Genomic DNA, 19,445 nt, shown 5'->3' on the forward strand with positions numbered 1-19,445 from the left:
AGCTGGGACTACAAGCACACGCCACCATGCCCGGCTAATTTTTTCTATGTATTTTTAGTTGTCCAATTAATTTCTTTCTATTTTTAGTGGAGATGGAGTCTCGCTTTTGCTCAGGCTGGTCTCGAACTCCTGAGCTCAAACGATCCACCCACCTCGGCCTCCCAGAGAGCTAGGATTACAGGCGTGAGCCACCGTGCCCGGCCCATTTGTGTTTTTTCTTTAAATGGGCACACATGCTGGTACATCCACACACAGTCGACAGCCATGGAATATCGCTGGAAGGACGTTGGAAACTGGTAATCACGGGTGCCTGTGGGAAGGGTGTCTGGGGATCGAGGAAGACAAGACCTACTTTTCGCTCTATGGTCTTTTATTCTCTGTGAACGTTTTTCTGACAGTCCATTACTTTTTAAATTAAAAAACTGTGGCCAAGAGGTGAAAAAAGCAAAGTTCCCAACCTATGCACCCATTTTCATGACATGACAAACTGGGGCCTTAAGGAATAAGGGGGGGTATTTGTTGAGTGCCTTCTCGGCTGTGGTCTTGGGCAAGCAATTTCTCCTCTCCGAGCCTCAGTTTCCTCATCTTTACAATGGGCTGGTAATAGTGCCTACCTCAGGGTCTCTGCTACTCCTTGACTGTGTCACCCTGGACTACTCACTCAACCTCTCTGTGCCTCCTATTTTTCACCTGTAGAAAAATATGGCGGTGAGGATTAACCGAGTTAATCTGCATATAGGACTTGGCACAGGGCCTGTCCTGGGTAAGAACTCAGAAATGCCAGCCCTTGTGGGGTTGTGCAAAAGTGTTTGAAACGGGGCCAACCTAAAGAAACGTTTAGCTTAGTTAACAATTTCTTCTTTCAATCTTTATCTCATTTGATCCTCATCACAATGATGTGTGGCGAGTGTGATCACCCCTGTTTTACAGAAGAGGAAACAGAGGCTTAGCAAGAGATCATTGTTGCCCCTGGTTACATGGAAAGGAAATGGCAAGACCAGGATTTAAATCTAGATCTGTCTGGTCCCCACTCCCCATCCCCCCGCGCCCTCCCCCACACACATAGCGTTTACCTTGTGCTACCCTGTCCTAAGCCTTTTATGGGGATTACTTATTAATCCTCACAACAGCCTCACAAAGTAGGGTACCCCGTGAGGCTCATTCTAGAGACCAGAAACCTGAGGCCCAGAGAGGTTACTTCCTGGCTCGGGGTCACACAGCCAGTACATGACCGAGCTGGGATGTGTATCTGGCTGCCTGGCTCCAGTCCTCACACTGCCTCAGGGCAGGCGTGTGGCAGACCCGAGGCCAAAACAATGGTGGGGAGGGGCTTGGCCACCCTCTTCAATCCTGTTCCCTAGAAGTAGCTGGAAAAGTTAGGATGCGAGTTGGAGTTTTCTTTGCCATGATTCAATCAACATCGATTCTCCCAAGTGCCTTCTCTGTGTTGGGCCTGTGCTGAGTGGCACTCGGCACAGAAGTGACTCGCATGGCCCTGGCCCTGGCCCTGTCCTTCCCTCCTGGGGCTCACAGTCCAGTGTGGGAGACAGACTGGATTCAGAGTTGACAAAGCAAGAATGCGGGAGCCCAAGAGACTGCAAGCCTGGTTGGGGGAGCCAGCGAGGGCTTCCTGGAGGAGGAAGGATCTGCAGTGGGGCTCAGAGAACAGGGGAATAGAAAGCAGGCTGTTGCAGCTCCGAATTAGGATGCAGAGCTACACTGGAGTCTGGGGCCTGGTCCACGGGCCGGCAGCGCCCTCTGCTGGAAGCATCCCATAGTGCAGTGGCGGGGGTACAGCAACGGTTTGGAATAGCTCGAGTTGCACCAAGTTCTATGAAATATAATGCTAGAATTGTGTGCGCCCGGCTTTGGCCATTTTACGATTCTAGGACTTAGATTCATTAATTCAGTCACCGAATAGATATTTATTGAGCATCTACTTTGCACCAGCCTCTGTTCTAGTGCTAAAGATACAGTGCTGATGGTTCAGAGCTATCATTCTAGAGGAGGAAAAAGAGGAACCAATAATATAACATTATACAATCAGCAGCTAACATTTACTATGTGCTTTCTATGCACTAGGCCCTGATAAGAGTACTGTCCATATATTAACTCATTCAACCCTCAAAGCCTTTTACTATCCCCATTTTATAGATTAGGAAAACTGAGGCACAGAGAGGTTAAGTTACTTGCCCAAGGCCTACACAGCCAGTAAGTGCTGGAATCACATTTGAACCCAGAGCCCAGTTCTTAGCCATTGCATTCCCTCGCCAATAATATAATGTATGTTATGTAATATAACACAGTGGTGAGATATGATATGTTATGTAAAATCATTTTAGGCTCTGAAAAGTTTTGTGAACAAAATCAAGAGGGGAAATGAGGTCATATTTTGGTGGGAGGGTGCTATTTCGAAGGGGTAATCAGGGCCAGCTGGGTGGCTCATGCCAGTAATCCCAGCACTTCGACGGGCTGAGGCAGGAGGATCACTTGAGCCCAGGTGTTGGAGGTTGCAGTGAGTTATGATGACGCCCCGGTACTCCAGCCCGGGCAACAGAGCGAGACCCTGTATCAAAAAAAAAAAAAAAGAAGAAGAAGAAGAAGTGACCAAGGAAGGCCCGTCGGAGGAGGCGGTCTTTGAAAAGAGATCTGTCCAACAGCACGACCAAGGCAAAGACTCCGCAGCAGGCACAAGCCATCGGTCTGGGATCCAAGGTTTCCAAGATTCCAAGTTTCCAAGATTTTAGCTTCGTCAAGGCCTCCGTTTGCGGGCCTCCAGCGCGCTGGAGTCATCCTCAGGTTCGCCGTGTTCTAGACGTTACGGGCTCCACGTGCGAGGTGCTGCGAGTCCCGCGGGACGGGGGCAGCTGGGCTACACCGCTCGCGTGCGGTGGGCGGGACCGGCTCACCTGCGGGGGCGTGGCTCCAGGCCGCCCCGCCCCTCGGAGGACCCGCCCGCGGCCCGAGACCCGGGCGCGGCTGGGAGCGGCGGGGCTTTTCCGGCGTGCGGGACGCGGCGGTGCGCAGCGCGGCGGAGCGGGGCCCGGAGCCGTCCGCGGCCAGGTGGGCGCCGGGAGTGGGGCGCGGGGGTCCCCGGGGACCGCGAGCATGGGGGCCAGGGGCGGGGGGTGAGGACCGGGCCTGGCGCACCCCTGGGCCCCCTCGTCCGGCGGCGGGGACGGGCCTTGGGGCCCCTGGACGGCCCCTGCCGCTCCCTGGGGCTCCCGGCGTCTGGAGGCCCGGCAGGGGCCGCGCCCCCTCCCCCGGGCGCAGGTAAACAGCAGCGAGGACGGGGCGGGGCCTGGGCGGAGGGAGGGGGCCCTTGTGACGGCCGGGAAGCCCGGGTGCGCGGGGCTGGGCCGGCCGCCGGGGTAAGGTGTGCGGTTTGCGGGGCTGGGACACGACGGGGACCCTCTGCCTGCGCGTGTGCGCGAGTGACGGTGCATAAGGCTCTGGCGTGTGCGGGGGTCCTCCGTGTAACGCTGTGATGGGACGCAGAGCCTGCGTGAGTGACGTGGGACCGTTTGAGCGAGGCGAAAATGCGAGCGGCCTCCGAGTGTGTGTCTGTAATGCTGTGTGCGTGTGTGTGTGTGTGTGTGGATTGTTTGTGGTGTGTGTGTGTGTGTGTGTGGATTGTTTGTGGTACTTCGCGTATGTGACCAGGGGATCGTGTGGCCGTGGCTGTCTTTCTGCCTGTAGGATGGGGTGTGTGTGTTTGTGTGCCAGGGAGGTGCAGCGTGCGGGACCGGGTCAGCGCTATGAGACAGTGGCTGACGTTGTGGCCGTGTGTCACTGCTGGTGCAGGGGGCTGTGTGTGCCTGCGGGAAGCTGGGCTGTTTCGTGGGAAGGTGTGCGGGACCGTGGGGCTGACTGCGAGGCGACGAGGTGTGCGGGGTTGTGCGGGAGGGGGGGGTGCGGTCCGCCTAGCTGCCCGGGGCTGGCCGTGGTGTGCGATGGGGCTTGTCGCCGGGCTGTGCAAGAGTGGGACATGGGGGCGGGGAAGGGGGCGACTACGTAACGTGTGGCTGGGTGACAGGGTGGAAGAGGGGTCTGCGTGGGGACCGATGTGTGGGCTGTGACTGGTTACCGTTCTGTCAGCTGTGCGGTTGTGCGCACGGGGCTCCGAGTGTGTCTAGGGGACACCCCGAGCGGTGGGTGACTGTGGCTGAGCTGCGACTGTTGCTGTGATTGTCATTCCGGCTGTGGGGTGGCACGTAGGAGGCTGTGTCTGAGACTGCGGCGGGACAAGACGTCGCTACTTCAGCAAAACTGTGTGAATAGAGTTGTGGTTATCAGGATGGCTCCTTTTTTCTTAATTTTTTGTGTCATCCTCACGCAGGGGCCGTGCTCATCTCTGTGTCGCTCCAGTTTTAGTCCATGTGCTGCCGACGTGAGCACAGGGTGACTCTTGGTGAGGTGGTGTGGCTGTGAGGGTGACATTTATGTGGCTTGTGCGTGAGGCGTGAGGCTTAGCATGGTGTGATATACACGCACGTATGTGGAGAGACGTTGTTACACAAACACATAAATGCGTATTTCTATGTGGCGACGAGCATCTGTGGTGTGTAAAATGTACAGGTCGCCCTTGGTGATCACGAGCGTGCAAGCAGGTGCACAAACCGCTCCGCTGCATATGGTGGACGCAGTGTAACGTGTGCTGAGAGGACGTGTGTGGGGACCCGAAGCTCCCTCTGCGTGCGGCCGCAGCTGTCTGTCCCCTGGGCACCCACTGCTGACAGCATAACCGAGTCCGAGTTCAGGCGCCCTTGGCGCATGCGTGTTTGCAGCTGTGTGTCCGCGTGTGTGCGGCGTGGAGGCACATGAGTCCCTGCTGGCCAGGCCAGAAAGCGGAGGGCGTTCCTCCCTCCTCTAGGAGCTGGGGGTGGCCCACAGTGAATCCTGGGAGCGTGTGGATTTTGAGGGGTGCTGGGCATGGAACGGGGAGGTGGCTGCTCGGGAGGTCATGGGACAGAGCGAATGTCCTAGCTAAGTGCAAGGGGACAGTCTGAGCGTGATCTGGTGGGTGGGAGAGACCGGGCAGAGGGTCCGCACGTGTTGGCTTTTCTTTCTGTGTGTTGGGTTGGATTTCTGGGGGCGTGTATACGTGTTGTTTCTGAAGAGCGTACTTGTGTGCGCCTGAGTTCGTGTGTTGCATTTGGTCGCATTTCTGAAAGGAAAATGTGGGTGCGTGTGAGTGTGAGTACTGAGTTCTGTTTTTAAGAGGAACACGTGTGTGTGTGTTTTGTATTTCTAAGAGGAGAATGTATATTAAGTTATATTTCTAACGAGGGAGTGTGCACGCGTCCGCTGAATTGTATTTCCGAGAATGTGTGTGGCATCGTATCTTTAAGAAGGGAGGGGGTGTGTGTGTGAGGGTGTGTTTCTGAGGAGTGTTTGTGTGTGTGTCTATGAGAACCGCAGAGGCACAGCCAGCTAAGTGTCTGTGACCTTGTCACCCACATACAACCACATGAAGTCCCCCACCATTACACGCAGGGCTTCAGACTCTCAGCTGTCACGTGGCCAGTGTGACATCCATGGACCACTCCTGTCACACGTGTGTCCCAACAGGCCCTGGGCTGGCTGAGCCTGTCTGTGACGCAGGGCGGAGCCCCTGTTCCCTCAGGGTCTGTCGGCCCAGGAGCCAACACATGACCCCCCTCCTGGTCCCACCAACCTCGTCTGCTTCTGGGGCCCCAGCCCCTCAGCCCTCTCCTCCACCCCACCCCACCCCCAGTGGTCTGACTGGTTCCCAACAAAAACACCCTAAGAATGAGCTCATGGAGAGGCTGCCGCCTCCACATGCCCTGCCCCACACACCCAGCAGAGGGGGGCACCTCTGGTCCCAGGTCACATGGCCAACCGGGAGCTCTGGGCCAGGGTATCCAGGGTCCTTGGGGTGGGGAGTCCTGGCCAGGTGAGCTGAGGGCAGGTGGGGACCACAAGACCCAGCTGTTTGTCCTCTCTTGGTTAATTACACAGTAGGATTTTGGAGTTGTCCTTAGGGCGGAGCCCTGGGCCCAGAGGACAGGCAAAGGTAGACTAGAATGTTCCCAGGTGAGGGCTGGCGGGATGGGTGGATAGGGAGATGGCTGGAATGGGGAGAGATTAAGGGGTCCTCCAGGCCAGGATGGGCGTGGAGGCTGGGGGCTGGCATACCTGGCCCTGGCAATGACTCCCCAACCCCTGCCACCCCCCAGGAGCAGCAATGTCTGTGCAGGTGGCAGCCCCCGGCAGCGCGGGGCTGGGGCCAGAGCGCCTGAGCCCTGAGGAGCTGGTGCGGCAGACGCGGCAGGTGGTGCAGGGGCTGGAGGCCCTGCGGGCAGAGCACCACGGCCTGGCCGGGCACCTGGCGGAGGCCCTGGTGGGACAGGGCCCGGTGGCCGGCTGGGAGCTGCTGGAAGAAAAGCAACAGGTGGTGAGCCACTCGCTGGAGGCCATCGAGCTGGGGCTGGGCGAGGCCCAGGTATGAGGAGCCGGTGGGGGCTTGGGGGGTGAGGCTCAGGTGTTGGGGGCAGGCACAGGGGTACTGTATTTCAAAGGGGGAGGCCCAGGGAAAGCAGGCCTTGGGGGGCTCTGGGCTAGAGAGGGGTCCCCAGGCAGTGTTGGGGGGTCTTTGTGTGTGACAAGGGTCCTTGAGCCAGATAGGGTCCTTCAGTAGGCCAGAGGTCCTGGGGAGACTTCGGGGTTGCACAGGTGGAATATGAAGCGTCCCTGAGCACAGTTCGTGCCTGGGCGAAGTCAGAAGAGCCCCTGGGAGCCTCTGAGAGTTACAGGAGCCGCCGTGGCAGGGCCTCTGCGGAATCGGGGGTATCGTGGATAGAATGGGGCGCTCTGGCCTGACCGGAGGTCTGGGCTGGGTCAGGGCTATCTGGCAGGTAGGAACCAGCCCCCTGACTTGGGCCCCTGCCCGGGCAGGTGCTGCTGGCCCTGTCGGCGCACGTGGGCGCGCTGGAGGCCGAGAAGCAGCGGCTGCGAGCGCAGGCCCGGCGGCTGGCGCAGGAGAACGCGTGGCTGCGGGAGGAGCTGGAGGAGACACAGCGGCGGCTGCGGGCCAGCGAGGAGGCAGTGGCCCAGCTGGAGGAGGAGAAGAGCCACCTCGAGTTCCTGGGGCAGCTGCGGCAGTACGACCCACCCACGGAGAGCCAGGTGCCGCGGGGCAGGGCGAGGCTGGGCCACTGGGCCCTTCACAGAGCTTTGTCACAGACAGAGCTTCATAGACCCTCCTAGAAGCCCACAGCCCTCCAACCCTCCATGGGGTCCCCCCATCCCCAGACTCACTGGAACTTCTGCAAAAGCCTCCCGGCTGCTCCCCAAAGCTCCCAGATCCTCCCCAATCCCCCAGGAAGCCACTGAAGCTCCTGGTCACCCTTCCCTCAAACCCCAAGATAGATTCAGGGCCCTAGTCTCTGAAACAAGCCTCCAACCCTCGTGACTGTCCACTTTCCTGTCCTCCCAACAGCAGCCCGAGTCACCCCCTCGCCGAGACAGCCTGGCCTCCCTGTTCCCCAGCGAGGAGGAGAGAAGAGGTAGGTTTGGGGGGCACAGCTGCAGAGGATGGAGGACAGCAGGCCCAGGCTGGGGAAGGGACTTTGATGTACCAGATCCCAGGATCTCTGAGCAGAGGATGGGGCAGTCAGGAGGATGAAGCAGGTGGCAGGCAGGCAGGCCACCATGGCCACAGCCCCATGAGCCAGGTGGGCAGCCATGTTCACGTCCCCAGGACAGAACACGTCACACCAGCCAGCTAGATGCCCAATCCCAATGTCAGAAGTCAGTGCAGGGACACAGTCCCAGTGGCCAGTTGGGCAGCGAGGCAGTTCTGGGGGGGGTGTGTCCCCTTGTGCGAGGCTGGAGGGCCAGGAGGCCCACAGTGACCGGAGCCCGCCTCCCCAGGTCCCGAGGCGGCAGGGGCGGCAGCGGCTCAGCAGGGCGGCTACGAGATCCCCGCCCGCCTGCGGACCCTGCACAACCTCGTGATCCAGTACGCGGGGCAGGGCCGCTATGAGGTCGCTGTGCCTCTGTGCCGGCAGGCCTTGGAGGACCTGGAGCGGAGCTCAGGCCACTGCCACCCTGACGTGGCCACCATGCTCAACATCCTGGCGCTGGTGTACCGGTGAGGGGGCAGGGACGCAAGTGGAAGGGACCCTGGTACCCTCTCTGCCAACACGGAGCACTGGGGTGGGGGGGACCACAACGGGCGAGGGAGGGAGGGTTCCCCCTGTGAGAGGACAGAAAATAGGGAGCGAGGGGGACAGAGATGGGGAGGTCTCTGAGACCCAGGCAAAGAGGAGTCAGAGCACGGACACGAGAGACCCCAACAGAGTAGGATGAGAGGCTTGGCAGAGATCTGGGGGTGCAGGGACCCGGTGCTGAACTTGGGAGGTGTGGGGAGACCCGAAAAGAGCCCCCAAAGGGTGCCACCCACGCTTGGTTCACCCAGGGCCCTGGGCCTGCTGGGATCAGCCCAGCCCCTGTGGCCCCAGCTGTCCCCACCTCACCAACCCCCTCCATCCCTGTGGCCACCCCATAGGGACCAAAATAAGTACAAAGAGGCCACAGACCTTCTCCACGACGCCCTGCAGATCCGGGAGCAGACGCTGGGCCCGGAGCACCCCGCAGTGAGTGGCCCCAGGGAGGAAGAAGGTGCCATGGGGCTGTGCCTGCCTGTCCCTAACCCAGGCCTCCCTACCCCTGCAGGTGGCTGCCACCCTCAACAACCTGGCGGTCCTCTACGGGAAGCGTGGACGCTACCGGGAGGCAGAGCCCTTGTGCCAGCGCGCCCTGGAGATCCGTGAGAAGGTCCCGTCCCCCCCACAAGCCCCCTTGTCCTGTGTGGCCCTTCCCACTGACCCCGGAGCACCTGCACTGCGACCCTGAGCCTCTGGGGCCCTTTGCACTTGATACCGTGAGCCCCCAGTGTGAGTCTCGGTCACCAGTCCCACGACCCGCCACCCTTGACCTCCCAGACTGATCCCGACTCGCCTTTTCTCTCACGTGCCCCCAACCCCACACGGCCACCAGTGCAAGCCCCGCTTGACCCCATACCCCATGTTTCTGAACCACCATGACCTCTGACCCTGGTAACCCCCAGTTTAGGTGCGCGCCTTGCGCCCTCCAGCCTGCGACCTCATGTAACCCTCCCCTTCGATCCTCTAATCCCTAACTTGCGACCCCCATCATGGCGATGATGTCATGCGGCCCACCAGTCTCGTATGACCTTGCTGACTTGTGACCCCCGACCCCCAGGTCCTGGGCGCTGACCACCCGGATGTGGCCAAGCAGCTCAACAACCTGGCCCTGCTCTGCCAGAACCAGGGCAAGTTCGAGGACGTGGAGCGGCACTACGCCCGAGCCCTGGGCATTTACGAGGCCCTGGGTGGGCCCCACGATCCCAACGTGGCCAAGACCAAGAACAACCTGGTGAGGCCCCCGGGGGCTCAGGGTGGGCCCTGCCCTGGGGAAGGTGCCCTGTCATACGCCGCCTGGGCCCCGGCTATGAGGTCACTCAGCACATAGGACGTGGGAACACCAGAAAGCACAGGTCTGCAGTGGCCGGACGGCAGCGTCAGCTATTTATTGAGCTCACGACGGGCGCGGCCCCCGCCTAGCCTTGCCCTGGGTCACCTAGTTCCTACAACGACCTGTGAGGTAGGAGCTACTGTCGCCCCATTTTGCACAAGAGGTGACTGAGGCACGGAGAGGTTGTGTCACTGGCCCAGGGCCAGGAAGTCAGCTGCCCACCCTTGACCCCATGCAGAAGTGGGGCTGGGCTCCAAATCCCTGCTCCAGGGCAAGGTGTCACAGGGGGAAGGGACAGTCAGCTCTGCACCTTAGAAAGAAGGACTGAGGAAACCCAGGGTCCCTACAAGTTCCCAGACTAGGGCCAAGATCACCCAAGACGCGCCTTCCCTGCAGGCCTCGGCCTACCTGAAACAGAACAAGTACCAGCAGGCGGAAGAGCTGTACAAAGAAATCCTCAGCAGGGAGGACCTGCCCGCCCCTCTAGGTGAGCCCCGGCCACTGCCCTCCCTCCTAGGTGGCTTCTCAGTGTCCCCACCTCACTGTCCCTCACTTGTTCTCCTAGGAGCCCCCAACAGAGCCGGCGATGCAGAACAGCAGGTGACGGTGGCCTTTGTTTCAGCTCCTGGGGCGGGCATGGGGACTGGAAGGGCTCCAGGGGGGCTGACCGGCGTCCCCGGCACCCTCCCCAGACCCTTCGTCGTAGCAGCTCCTTCTCCAAGCTCCGCGAGTCTATCCGGCGTGGAAGTGAGAAGCTGGTCTCCCGTCTCCGAGGCGAAGGGGTGGCAGGCGCAGCGGGGTGAGTGTCGGATCAGGTCAGCAAAGAACCCGACACTGGCAGATTCCATAGCCCACCACTGCCTGCCTTGGTCAAGAACCCTCCATGGCTCCCATCTCCCACGACACGTACAGCTCGACCCCAGTGCTGGCAAGGTCCTTCCCGGAGTGGGAGCCAGACATTCCGGGGATTCATTCCCCTCCTGCCACCCTCTTTTGCAGAATGAAGAGAGCCATGTCACTCAACATGCTGAACGTGGATGGCCCAAGGGCTGCTGGGACTCAAGTGAGAGGGGCAAGGATGGAGTGGGGGCCGTGTAGGCAGGCCCCGAGATAAGGGAAAGTGGGGGACAGTCAGGCTGGCGTGGGGAGTCAGGAGAGGGTAGGCTGGAATAGGGACCCCAGGACAGGAAAATGGGTGGGTTTTACTTGGGGGTAGCAGCAGGGGGGTGTCAACCGCGACAGAGCTGTGTCTGCTCCTCACCTACCCTCCAACCATCCCCAGTTTCCCAACCGGCACCTGGGCGAGGCCCCTCGGACCCTCAGCACCAGCACCCAGGACCTGAGCCCCCACTGAAGCCGACTGGACCACGTAGGCCACAGCTTCTCAGGAAGAGGAGGGGCGGGAGGCTTCTGCTCCTCTCCTTGACCCCCCCCCACCTCCTCGTGGGGCACCCAGCGGAGTGGGCTTCCCATCACCCTCTCCTGCGATTAAAGGCTGTAGGTTTGACAACGAGGAAGAACTGCCTGAGGTTTCCTGCAAAGACCGTCACGGGCCCCGGGTACCCTCTGAACCCCTGGGACCCAGGGCCAACCACAACTCGGGAGTCACCAGCAACGCCGTTTACGGCCCCGCCCCGCGCTCACAGCTGCTGAGCGATCTGCTCTATCCTCCGCAGCGTCTCCTCCGACTCCAGCTGCTCCAGGCTGAGCAGGGACAGGCCCAGCTGATCCTCCTGGAGGGCAGAGGGAGGAGTCACAGGGGCGGGGACCGAGGCAGGCAGCTGCCGTACTGCCCCTAGTGCTCCTGATGGGGACACAAGGGCCAGCAGGGACAAGATGAATCTGGAAACATCTGTATGAGCCCGAGTGTGCTGTCCTTGTGAAGGGAAGACGAGCCCGAGGCAGGGAGGGAGCCAGAGTCGTGTCCAAGAAGGATCAGCTTTCCCAGGGCCAGCACAGGCCTCTCCAGAATGTTCTCGATGCCTCCTCCGGGCCACCCAGCCCCCTCCCAGAGCCTGGCTCGTGGGTGCACGATGACCTTGTCGAGCGCAGGCTGGGGAGGGGAAGGGCGTGAGTGCGGGGCTCACCCGGTGGAACGGCTGTGCCATCTGCCGCAGGAAGTACTTGGCGACCTGCACCCCCTCGTCGACAGTCAGGTTGAGGTTGGCGTCTGTGAGGTGCTCCTGGATCCAGCGGGGCAGCTTCCCTCGCTTGTCCACCCGGGCAAAGCGCTTTGAGCAGAACGGCAGGGAGAGGGTGTCAGGACCCCGGTCTGAGGGTGCCTGGGCTACCCCCAACCCCTGCAACCCACCCCATCTGGAAGATGAACAGGGAAACAGCCTGGTTCTCAGAGGCTGGGGGCCCAGGGACCCCCTAAATGCACACCTTGTCGGCAAAGACCATAAGGCCGTAGTCTGTCTTGCCCCTGATGGCGCGACCCACGCACTGGGCCGCGTGGCGCATGGCGTCGAAGGTGAGAAAGTCATTCTCCCGGATCTGGAACTGGTCCCGCAGGTATTCCAGCCGTGCCTGCAGGTGACAGGAGTCAGGGAGATGGGGGAGCCATCCTCTCCCCAGTGTGCCTGCCCCTTACTCCTTCCCATGAACCACGCAAGCCCCAGCCCCCTAACTTCACAGTCTGTTTCTGGGACTCTCCACGAGCCGGGGCGCTGCTCACCTTGAGGATGCGGCTCTGCGTGTAGACGTAGGGGACACCAAACATGATGACGGCCCGCCCGTAGTGGTGCACTGGGTGGGCACGGCAGGGGGAGAGACGGGTTACGAGTGCGGCTGGTGGGAGTGGGAAGGTCTCTGGTGCCCTAGGAGGTCATGGACAGAGGGGGGGGGGAGCCCCTCTGCATGCCCAGGCTGGGGGTGGGTGGTCCCTGAGGGGGCAGACAGCATGGTGGGCAGCTGTTCCACAGAGTTCCACGCAGGTGCTTGGGGAGGGGACAACCTGGTCCACTCACCAAAGTCGATTCCCTCGGACACTTTGCCCCGGGCCACTGACAGCAGGATGGCCCCACGGCCGTTCTCGCAGGCCTGGGGAAGGGAGGCCAAGTCGCACACTGTGTCACTCAGAGCTGCCCTCAGCCCCCTCCTCTCCGCGCTGGTCTCCCAGCACCCCCCACACCCACCTCCTGGTACTTCTCCAGGGCGACACTGGTCTCGGCCCCATCCTGGGTCTCGATAAAGAGCAGCTTGTTCCTCTGGATGTTTTCGAGGATGCCCTAGGGAAGGACTCCGGGGAGATGAGGGTTAAGGGTTGGGTTGGCAGAAGGTGGATCCAGGGCACAACTGTCCTGGTTGCACAACTGTGCCACAGACTCCTGCGTGACAGCCAGTGTCGCTCTCTAGGCCTCAGCTTGCCCTTCTGAGACACGGCGAGGAAGGGGGTGCAGGGAGGGGGACCGTCCAGCCTCACTTCTTTTGGGAAACTTTGTGATCCGGGTGGGAAACCAATCACTGCTGGAAAAGTGGGGCAGGCACGTGGCCCAAGGTGGCCAATCAGAGTATTCCATCCCCTGCCAGCGACGGGTGGAGGGGCTGACCGCAGGCGGGGACAGCCAATCAGAGGCTGCGCTGAGATATTTCACATGTGACAGTGAAAGAGACACAGTGTGGTACTGGCAGGAGGACACACAGACCAGTGGGACAGAACAGAAGGTCCAGAAACACCCCTCTACCCCCCAGTCACCGGTGCACTTCAGTGGGGAGAGCTCTTTTCAATAAACGCCACTGGAGCAAGTAGATTTCCAAATGGAAAAAGAAAACCTTGACCCCGGCCTCACACCGTGCACAAAGATGAATCTGAGGGGCCTTCTAGACCTGGATGTGAAAACTAAAACACAAAGCTTCTAGAAAGAAACATGGGAGCCTATTTTTGTGACCTTGGAGTAGGCAAGGGTTTCTTCAATGGGACACACAGGGCACTTGGGACATGAGGATGGGGCGGCCAGCAGCCATCTTCCACCGTGTGGAAAAGGCCAGTGTCTTGGCCGTGAGGATGAGGTTCCCACCCCCGGCCCCCCCCATTCCCTGACAACTTGGATTAGCCAAGTTCACTCATCTTGTCCCAGAGAAGAGCTTGCCTTGACCCGCCCCTGACAGACAGCTGGGCTGTGCTCAGAGGCAGAAAGCACAGAGCAGTCCCCTCGCCCTGTTTCCAGAATGCCCCATGACCTCTGCACCCACGTCCCACAAGGGGCTCCTGCAGACTCTTGAGGCTTTGCCCGGGTTTCAGTCCAGCCTTAATTCTCTAGAACGTTCCTCTAACAGCACAGCACCCAGCTAGAGTCACACCTGCTGCCCAGGGTCTCCCCACTGGTCCGCATGTGCTGGAGGGATACAGGGCTGGGGAATAAGGAAGCCGGGGGTGGGGGTGTCACGACCTCTGCTGCAGGGACCTCCTCTGAGGGTGGGGCCCACAGAGGCTGCTCATGTCTGAGTTCGTAACCTGATGTGGCGGGGACAGGGCACAGGGCTGCAGGCCGTTTACGCCACACGGCTCCGATGTATTGCATACATTCTCCCATCACGTGTGATACGTGTCACCATTGCAAACCCGAGAGGAATGAGGCCAATGCACAGGGGTGCCGTGCCAAGAGCTGAGGGGAAACCTTTCCAGGGAGCGGGTGGCCAGGGTGGCTGGGCGTACCTGCTCGTACCAGGAGGCCACGGTGCTCTCCATGTACTGGTAGCTGGTGAAGAAGGCCACGATGCCATCAGGGACCACTGCGGACATCTCCAGCAGGAGGTTTCCGTAGTTCCGGATCACAGCTGCACGGGGTCAGAGGTTGGACTCTCTCCTGCCCAGGTCCTCCTCCCCACTCCATCTTTAACTTGGCGTCCCCAGAAACCCCACTGAGGTCATCTGTAGGACAGTTCACACGCATCCCACCTCTCCTCCATCCAGGCCCACGGGAGGACTGTCCCTCCCCCCGTGAGGTCAGGCAAGGCCATGTGATTTGCCGTGGCCAATGGCGGAGTGCAGAAGTGGCCATGGGCATAATTCACTACGATCACCGTGATCTCTCAAGTCACGCTGCCACTGATGTGCCCAGTGGTGGAGGTGCCCAGAGTGTGGAGACACAGAGCAGGCCCCAACTCACAATGGCCATGCACGGTGGGCAAGAAGTAACCTCTGGGTTAGGCGACTGAGATGCGGGGATGTTTGTCATGGGAGCACGACTTCGCCCATCTGACTGATACGCCTCCCCCCTCGGAACCCATGGCCACCAAGCCCGCAGGCAGCATACCGATATCTTCCCGGGTCTCGAATTTGGAGCTGATGGCCACCTGGTCATTGCCACGGCCGATGATCTGAAGCAAGCAACAGAGGTCACAGTAAGTGTAACAAGCAAAGCAGCAGCGATGCTCCGACGCGTGCGTGCCGATCACCTGCTGGTGCTGTTCTAAGCTTTTTACAGACACGGTGTCATTAACGAACCCTCAGCTACTCTGTTATCTGCATGGCACGGACAAATGACCCGGGCTCAAAGAAGGCGAGTCGCCTGCCCAAGGTCACACAGCGAATAAACGGCAGAGAAGGACTTGAACCCCGTTTGTCCGTACTTCCGACCAGCAGCCACACTCGAGCCCCAGCCTCCGGGCCAGTGAGTCGCAGGCGAACGCCACTCCCCATGGAGGCGGGCACCCCTGCAGCCCTCACGAGACCACCACGTGGTCATTACCAGTCCACAACCTCCGAAAGGCAATTTCAAAAGCCAAAAAGTTCTGAAAGCTCCAAATTTGTTTTTTACGTTTGGCACAAACTCATGAAGTAGCAAAACCTGCCCTGACCCGAGTCTACTCAAAGGCCTGACTTATCCCCTTAGTGAGACACTTTAAAACCTCTGGCTGCTGAAATAGAAGCAGGCTGCCCGGACAGAGCTGCCCAGATCCTGCTGGGGCTGCTATATGCCATGCAGCCTATGCCTCGTTTCTGAAGTCTGGAAAGTTCTGAATTCCAAAACACACCGGCTCCAGGGCTTCAGGTAAGGGACTGAGGCCCGTGTTAAGATGCTCATGTTGGAGAAGGGGACGGGCAGAGAGGAAGGCTCGCTACCCAGGTCACGGGCAGACAACGTCCTGGGCACAGCCATGTTAACAAAGAGACTAAGTACCGACTATGTTGACTAAGTACCTACCTTGTGCCAGGCCCTGGGCTACATGAGTTTTATATCTGTTATCTGTCTAAATCCTCTAAACAGCCCTGGGAGATCAGGGAGAAACAGCCCTGGGAGATCAGGGAGGATCATTCTCATTTTGCAGATGAGAAAACTGAAGCTTGGGGACTCATGCCCAGGTCTGTCTGAACCCCGAACCCCAGCTCTTAGCTGTCAAGCCCGCCTGCCTGAGCAGGGGAGCAGGCGAGGGAGGGCGGGCGGCACCCCCACGCTCTCACTCACCATGGGGCAGAGGCAGACCCGGGCCAGCGTCATGGTGAAAGTTGCCATGGTGACAGGGTGGAAGTCCAGGATCTTGGGGTAGATGTCCAGTGGGGACAGTGTCTATAGCAGGGACAGTGGGAGGGACTTCAGCAGGCCTGAGCAGGGACCAGGAGCCCGACGGCAGAGGGCTGGGGACTGGGAGGGGACGGGGAAGTGTCCTCACCCCCGACGTGATGATGACAGACTGGAAGCGCTCAAACACGGGTTTGATGGCCAGCGAGGCGTCCATGCAGCTGCAGAGAGAAGAGGGCGGTGAGGGCCAGGCAGGCTGGGTCCCCGACCCGGGGTGCGCTCACCCCCCGACCCGGGTAGGGTCCCACCTGAAGTGCAGGATGGGGTTGGCGATGGTCGGGGTCCTGTCGTCGAAGGGCTCGATGATGATGGTGAAGCCTACGGACACGGGGGCGGGCACGGCTGGTGAGAATCCCTCACCAGGGTCACACCGCAAGCACTCGGCCGCTCCCTCCCGCCCCCCAAGTGAACGGGACCAAAGACCAGCCGCGCGAGCCCAAAGCCCAGGCATCCAAAACACACCCCAGCTTGTCCACTTCTCCACAGGGCTCGCACCTGTGCAGACACTCACGGCGGATCCCAAGCAGGGAGCACAAAAGCTTCACCCCTCACACTCTCGCAGCGCCAAAAAGGCCCGCCCAGCACTCGGGAGCCACAGTCTCGAGCCTTCTCCACAAACTTTCTCCCTAGGCCACCAGCAAGCCGGGCGGCTCTGCCTCCAAAACCTACCTGCGATCCGATCACTTCCCCCCACGGCTCCCCGGGCTGGCCACCTCCTGCCTGGCCCCATCCCCTGCTCGCTGCACGGAATCCTGAGTCGGGTCATGTCCCTGCTGCTCAGAAGCCTCTCGAGGCCCCGCATCGCCGGTGGGACCGGTCTCCCAGACCCCACTTCCGGCCTGCTCGCTGGCCTCCTGACGCACCTCACTCCCCCAGGGCCTGTGCACCTGCTGGTCACACTGCCAGGAAAACTGAAGGTGGCTCCATTTGGTCATTTGAGACTTTGCTCAAAAGTCAGCACCTCAAAGGGACCTTCCCTGGCCACCTTTTCTACTGTAGGCGTGTTCTAACACCACAACGTGTTTTTTTCATGGTAACTATCACTTTCTGGAATTACCTTCCTTGTTTATTTGTTTGCACCTTTGCTACTGGTGTTCCCCCCCAGAATGTAAGTTCCAGGAGGTTAGGAACAAGGTCTTCTTTGGTTCCTGCTGCTGCCACAGTGCTGGGCCTGACTCGTTTGTTGAACAAATAAATGAATGGATGATTTAATATATTCAGTTTCAGGGAGGAGAAAAAAGTAAGTCCTCTGTGCTGAGGACACAGTGGTAACAAGACAGCCTGGTCCCTGCCCACATGGGCTCACAGTCCAGGAGGAGAAACAGACCTGTCCCCAGACAGTGACAATTCAGAGTGGGCAGGGCTGGGACAGAGGAGCCCAGAGGAGGGGCGTGATTCAGCCTGGGGGTCAGGGAGGGCTTCCCGGAGGAGGAGACATCTCTCCTGAGCATAGAACTGAGGGCTGAGGGGGAGGTGGGCGATGAGGACGAAGGGGAAGGAAGCTCCAGGCTGAAGAATGGGAGGTGTTGGTAGACGGGGAAACGGGGAGGAGGGAGGGATAACAGGGCAGGACAGAGGGATGGACGCAGAAGCAGCACTCAGCAGGACTCGCTGCTGACTGGCCCTGGGGTGAGGGAGACCGGGTCTCTGTCCTGCCCAGGCCCAGCTGCAGGACGTCAGGCCTGACCTGGTTTCCCGGCTAGAGCAGTAATCCCAGGGATCAGACTGAGCCTGGCCAGCTTAGAGCTGAGGAAGGGGTGGGACAGCGACTGATAAAGCCTCGGGAGCATGTCCCTCTTCCTCGAGTTGGAAACCTGAGTGCTGTCCCCAGCTCCTCTCCCCCAGGTGCCCACACCAGGTACCACGCTCCTCACGTCCCGGCCTCTACCTCCCACGTCTCTCTGCAAACCACCCCTTTCTCTGTCCCCACAGCCTTGCCTGGCCCAGACTCCTCTCCTGCTCAGCTCCCTGAGCCCTGCCCTGCCAGAAGCATCTTTTTTTCTTTTTTTTAAATTTTTTGTAGAGATGGGTCTTGCTATTGCTCAGGCCGGTCTCGAACTCCTGGCCTCAAGTGATCCTCCTGCCTCGGCCTCCCAGAATGTTAGGATTATAGGCGTGAGCCACCGAGCCTGGCCCGGAATCTTTCTAAAGCACAAACGTGACCCAGTACCTCCCTTGCTTAGAACCTGCCCTCTGAAAGCACAGTGACCAGCTGCTTACCATGCCCTGTCGCATGAGCTGGCTCCACAGAACTTCTAGGCCTCATCCCAGACCACCGCCCACCCCCATCTTCCCCACTGTGTGGCCAGAGGGAGCCTTTGAAAATAGGAATCTGAGCACAGGCTGGCTCCGGAGCTGCGCAGCTTGCCAGCGCCTTCAAAATAGAGCCCCAACTCCTCTGCCCGGCCCCCAACCCGCCAGACTCTGCTGGGACCCTGATTTCGGCCGCCAGAGGCAGAAAGAGGTGCGCTTACCCTTGGCATAGGTGCTGACAAGGGTGGCAAAGTTAGCGAGGAGGGTGAGCGGGGAGAAGTCGGCAAGGTCGGTGATCTCCAGGGTGTGCAGCAGGGAGCGGAGGCGCTCGGCGCAGAACCTGGCGGGCAGGCGAGAGGGGGTCAGGGGCAGACGGAAGCAGAACAGGACCGGCAGCCCCTCCTCTGCCATCAGAGCACGCGGTCACACGTCTGTCTTCCCAGGTACCTGGGTGCTCCCTGAGGGCGGGGACTGGGTCTGTTTCCGAAACTTCTGTCCCCACATTGTACATGTGCATGTCACACAGAGCCATCACTGCATGAAGGCACATACAGAGCAATAACCAAGCACCCCAGAGCCAGGTGGTCGCTTGTCACATGAACTCACACAACCTTATACATAGGTTCTCATCAAGAGACGCACAACCATACCCAAAGCCCCCCAGTCCCCGCGTCAATCCTACACGGCCGCACGAGCACACCCAGAATGCCTCGCGCTGTCTTTCGGGCACCCTTGGTTGGAATTGCACATGCTCGTAGACGAAGTCACACACGTCCTACAGAGTCTGATAGGCGCTGCGCCGAAGGCAGGCACACGCATCAGGGCCACCCAGCCACAATCGGCCACAGGCGGGCTTTGGAGCCAGGTGGGCAGTCAGACTTTAAAACCTGCCTCCAGGCCAGGCGTGGTGGCTCATGCCTGTAATCCTAGCACTCTGGGAGGCTGAGGCGGATAGTTTGAGCTCAGGAGTTCGAGACCAGCCTGAGCAAGAGCGAGATCCCGCCTCTACTAAAAATTGAAAGAAATTATCTGGACAACTAAAAAGATATAGAAAAAAATTAGCCGGGCATGGTGGTGCATGCCTATAGTCCCAGCTACTTGGGAGGCTGAGGCAGGAGGATCGCTTGAGCCCAGGAGTTTGAGGTT

The 19,445-nt window shown here is 59.8% G+C and overlaps 2 protein-coding genes across 2 annotated transcripts in view; one reads left to right on the plus strand and one right to left on the minus strand.

Moving 5' to 3' along the window:
* The first annotated feature begins 6,208 nt into the window (after positions 1-6,208).
* Positions 6,209-11,053, plus strand: KLC3 (kinesin light chain 3). Its single transcript, XM_012653467.1, has 12 exons — positions 6,209-6,466; positions 6,919-7,149; positions 7,463-7,529; positions 7,897-8,116; positions 8,534-8,621; positions 8,701-8,802; positions 9,250-9,423; positions 9,919-10,009; positions 10,088-10,122; positions 10,215-10,321; positions 10,522-10,585; positions 10,805-11,053. The coding sequence occupies exons 1-12, from the start codon at positions 6,209-6,211 to the stop codon at positions 10,874-10,876; spliced, it is 1,509 nt and encodes a 502-aa protein (XP_012508921.1). The 3' UTR covers positions 10,877-11,053.
* A 70-nt stretch (positions 11,054-11,123) lies between these two features.
* ERCC2 (excision repair cross-complementation group 2) overlaps positions 11,124-19,445 on the minus strand; it is a 12,831-nt gene continuing 4,509 nt past the window's right edge. The window contains exons 8-18 of the mRNA XM_012653465.1: positions 16,295-16,364; positions 16,138-16,207; positions 15,933-16,034; positions 14,781-14,844; positions 14,180-14,301; positions 12,660-12,752; positions 12,492-12,564; positions 12,200-12,270; positions 11,908-12,051; positions 11,610-11,753; positions 11,124-11,255 (exon numbers count right to left, since the gene is read on the minus strand). Coding sequence (XP_012508919.1) covers positions 11,163-11,255; positions 11,610-11,753; positions 11,908-12,051; positions 12,200-12,270; positions 12,492-12,564; positions 12,660-12,752; positions 14,180-14,301; positions 14,781-14,844; positions 15,933-16,034; positions 16,138-16,207; positions 16,295-16,364 — 1,046 coding nt within the window. The 3' untranslated portion in view covers positions 11,124-11,162. The remainder of the gene's footprint in view (positions 11,256-11,609; positions 11,754-11,907; positions 12,052-12,199; positions 12,271-12,491; positions 12,565-12,659; positions 12,753-14,179; positions 14,302-14,780; positions 14,845-15,932; positions 16,035-16,137; positions 16,208-16,294; positions 16,365-19,445) is intronic.

This window comes from Propithecus coquereli, unplaced genomic scaffold, assembly GCF_000956105.1.
Source record: "Propithecus coquereli isolate 6110/MARCELLA unplaced genomic scaffold, Pcoq_1.0 Scaffold42, whole genome shotgun sequence".
Classification (NCBI taxonomy): Eukaryota; Metazoa; Chordata; class Mammalia; order Primates; family Indriidae; genus Propithecus; species Propithecus coquereli.

What these genes read in the sequence shown, in the direction of transcription:
- KLC3 (XM_012653467.1), top strand. Translation starts at nt 6,209, where the DNA reads ATGTCTGTGCAGGTGGCAGCCCCCGGCAGCGCGGGGCTGGGGCCAGAG. An exon ending in CCCTGGAGATCCGTGAGAAG is followed by an intron (nt 8,803 to 9,249) that starts GTCCCGTCCCCC and finishes CCCGACCCCCAG; the next exon opens with GTCCTGGGCGCTGACCACCC. An exon ending in CCAAGACCAAGAACAACCTG is followed by an intron (nt 9,424 to 9,918) that starts GTGAGGCCCCCG and finishes CCTTCCCTGCAG; the next exon opens with GCCTCGGCCTACCTGAAACA.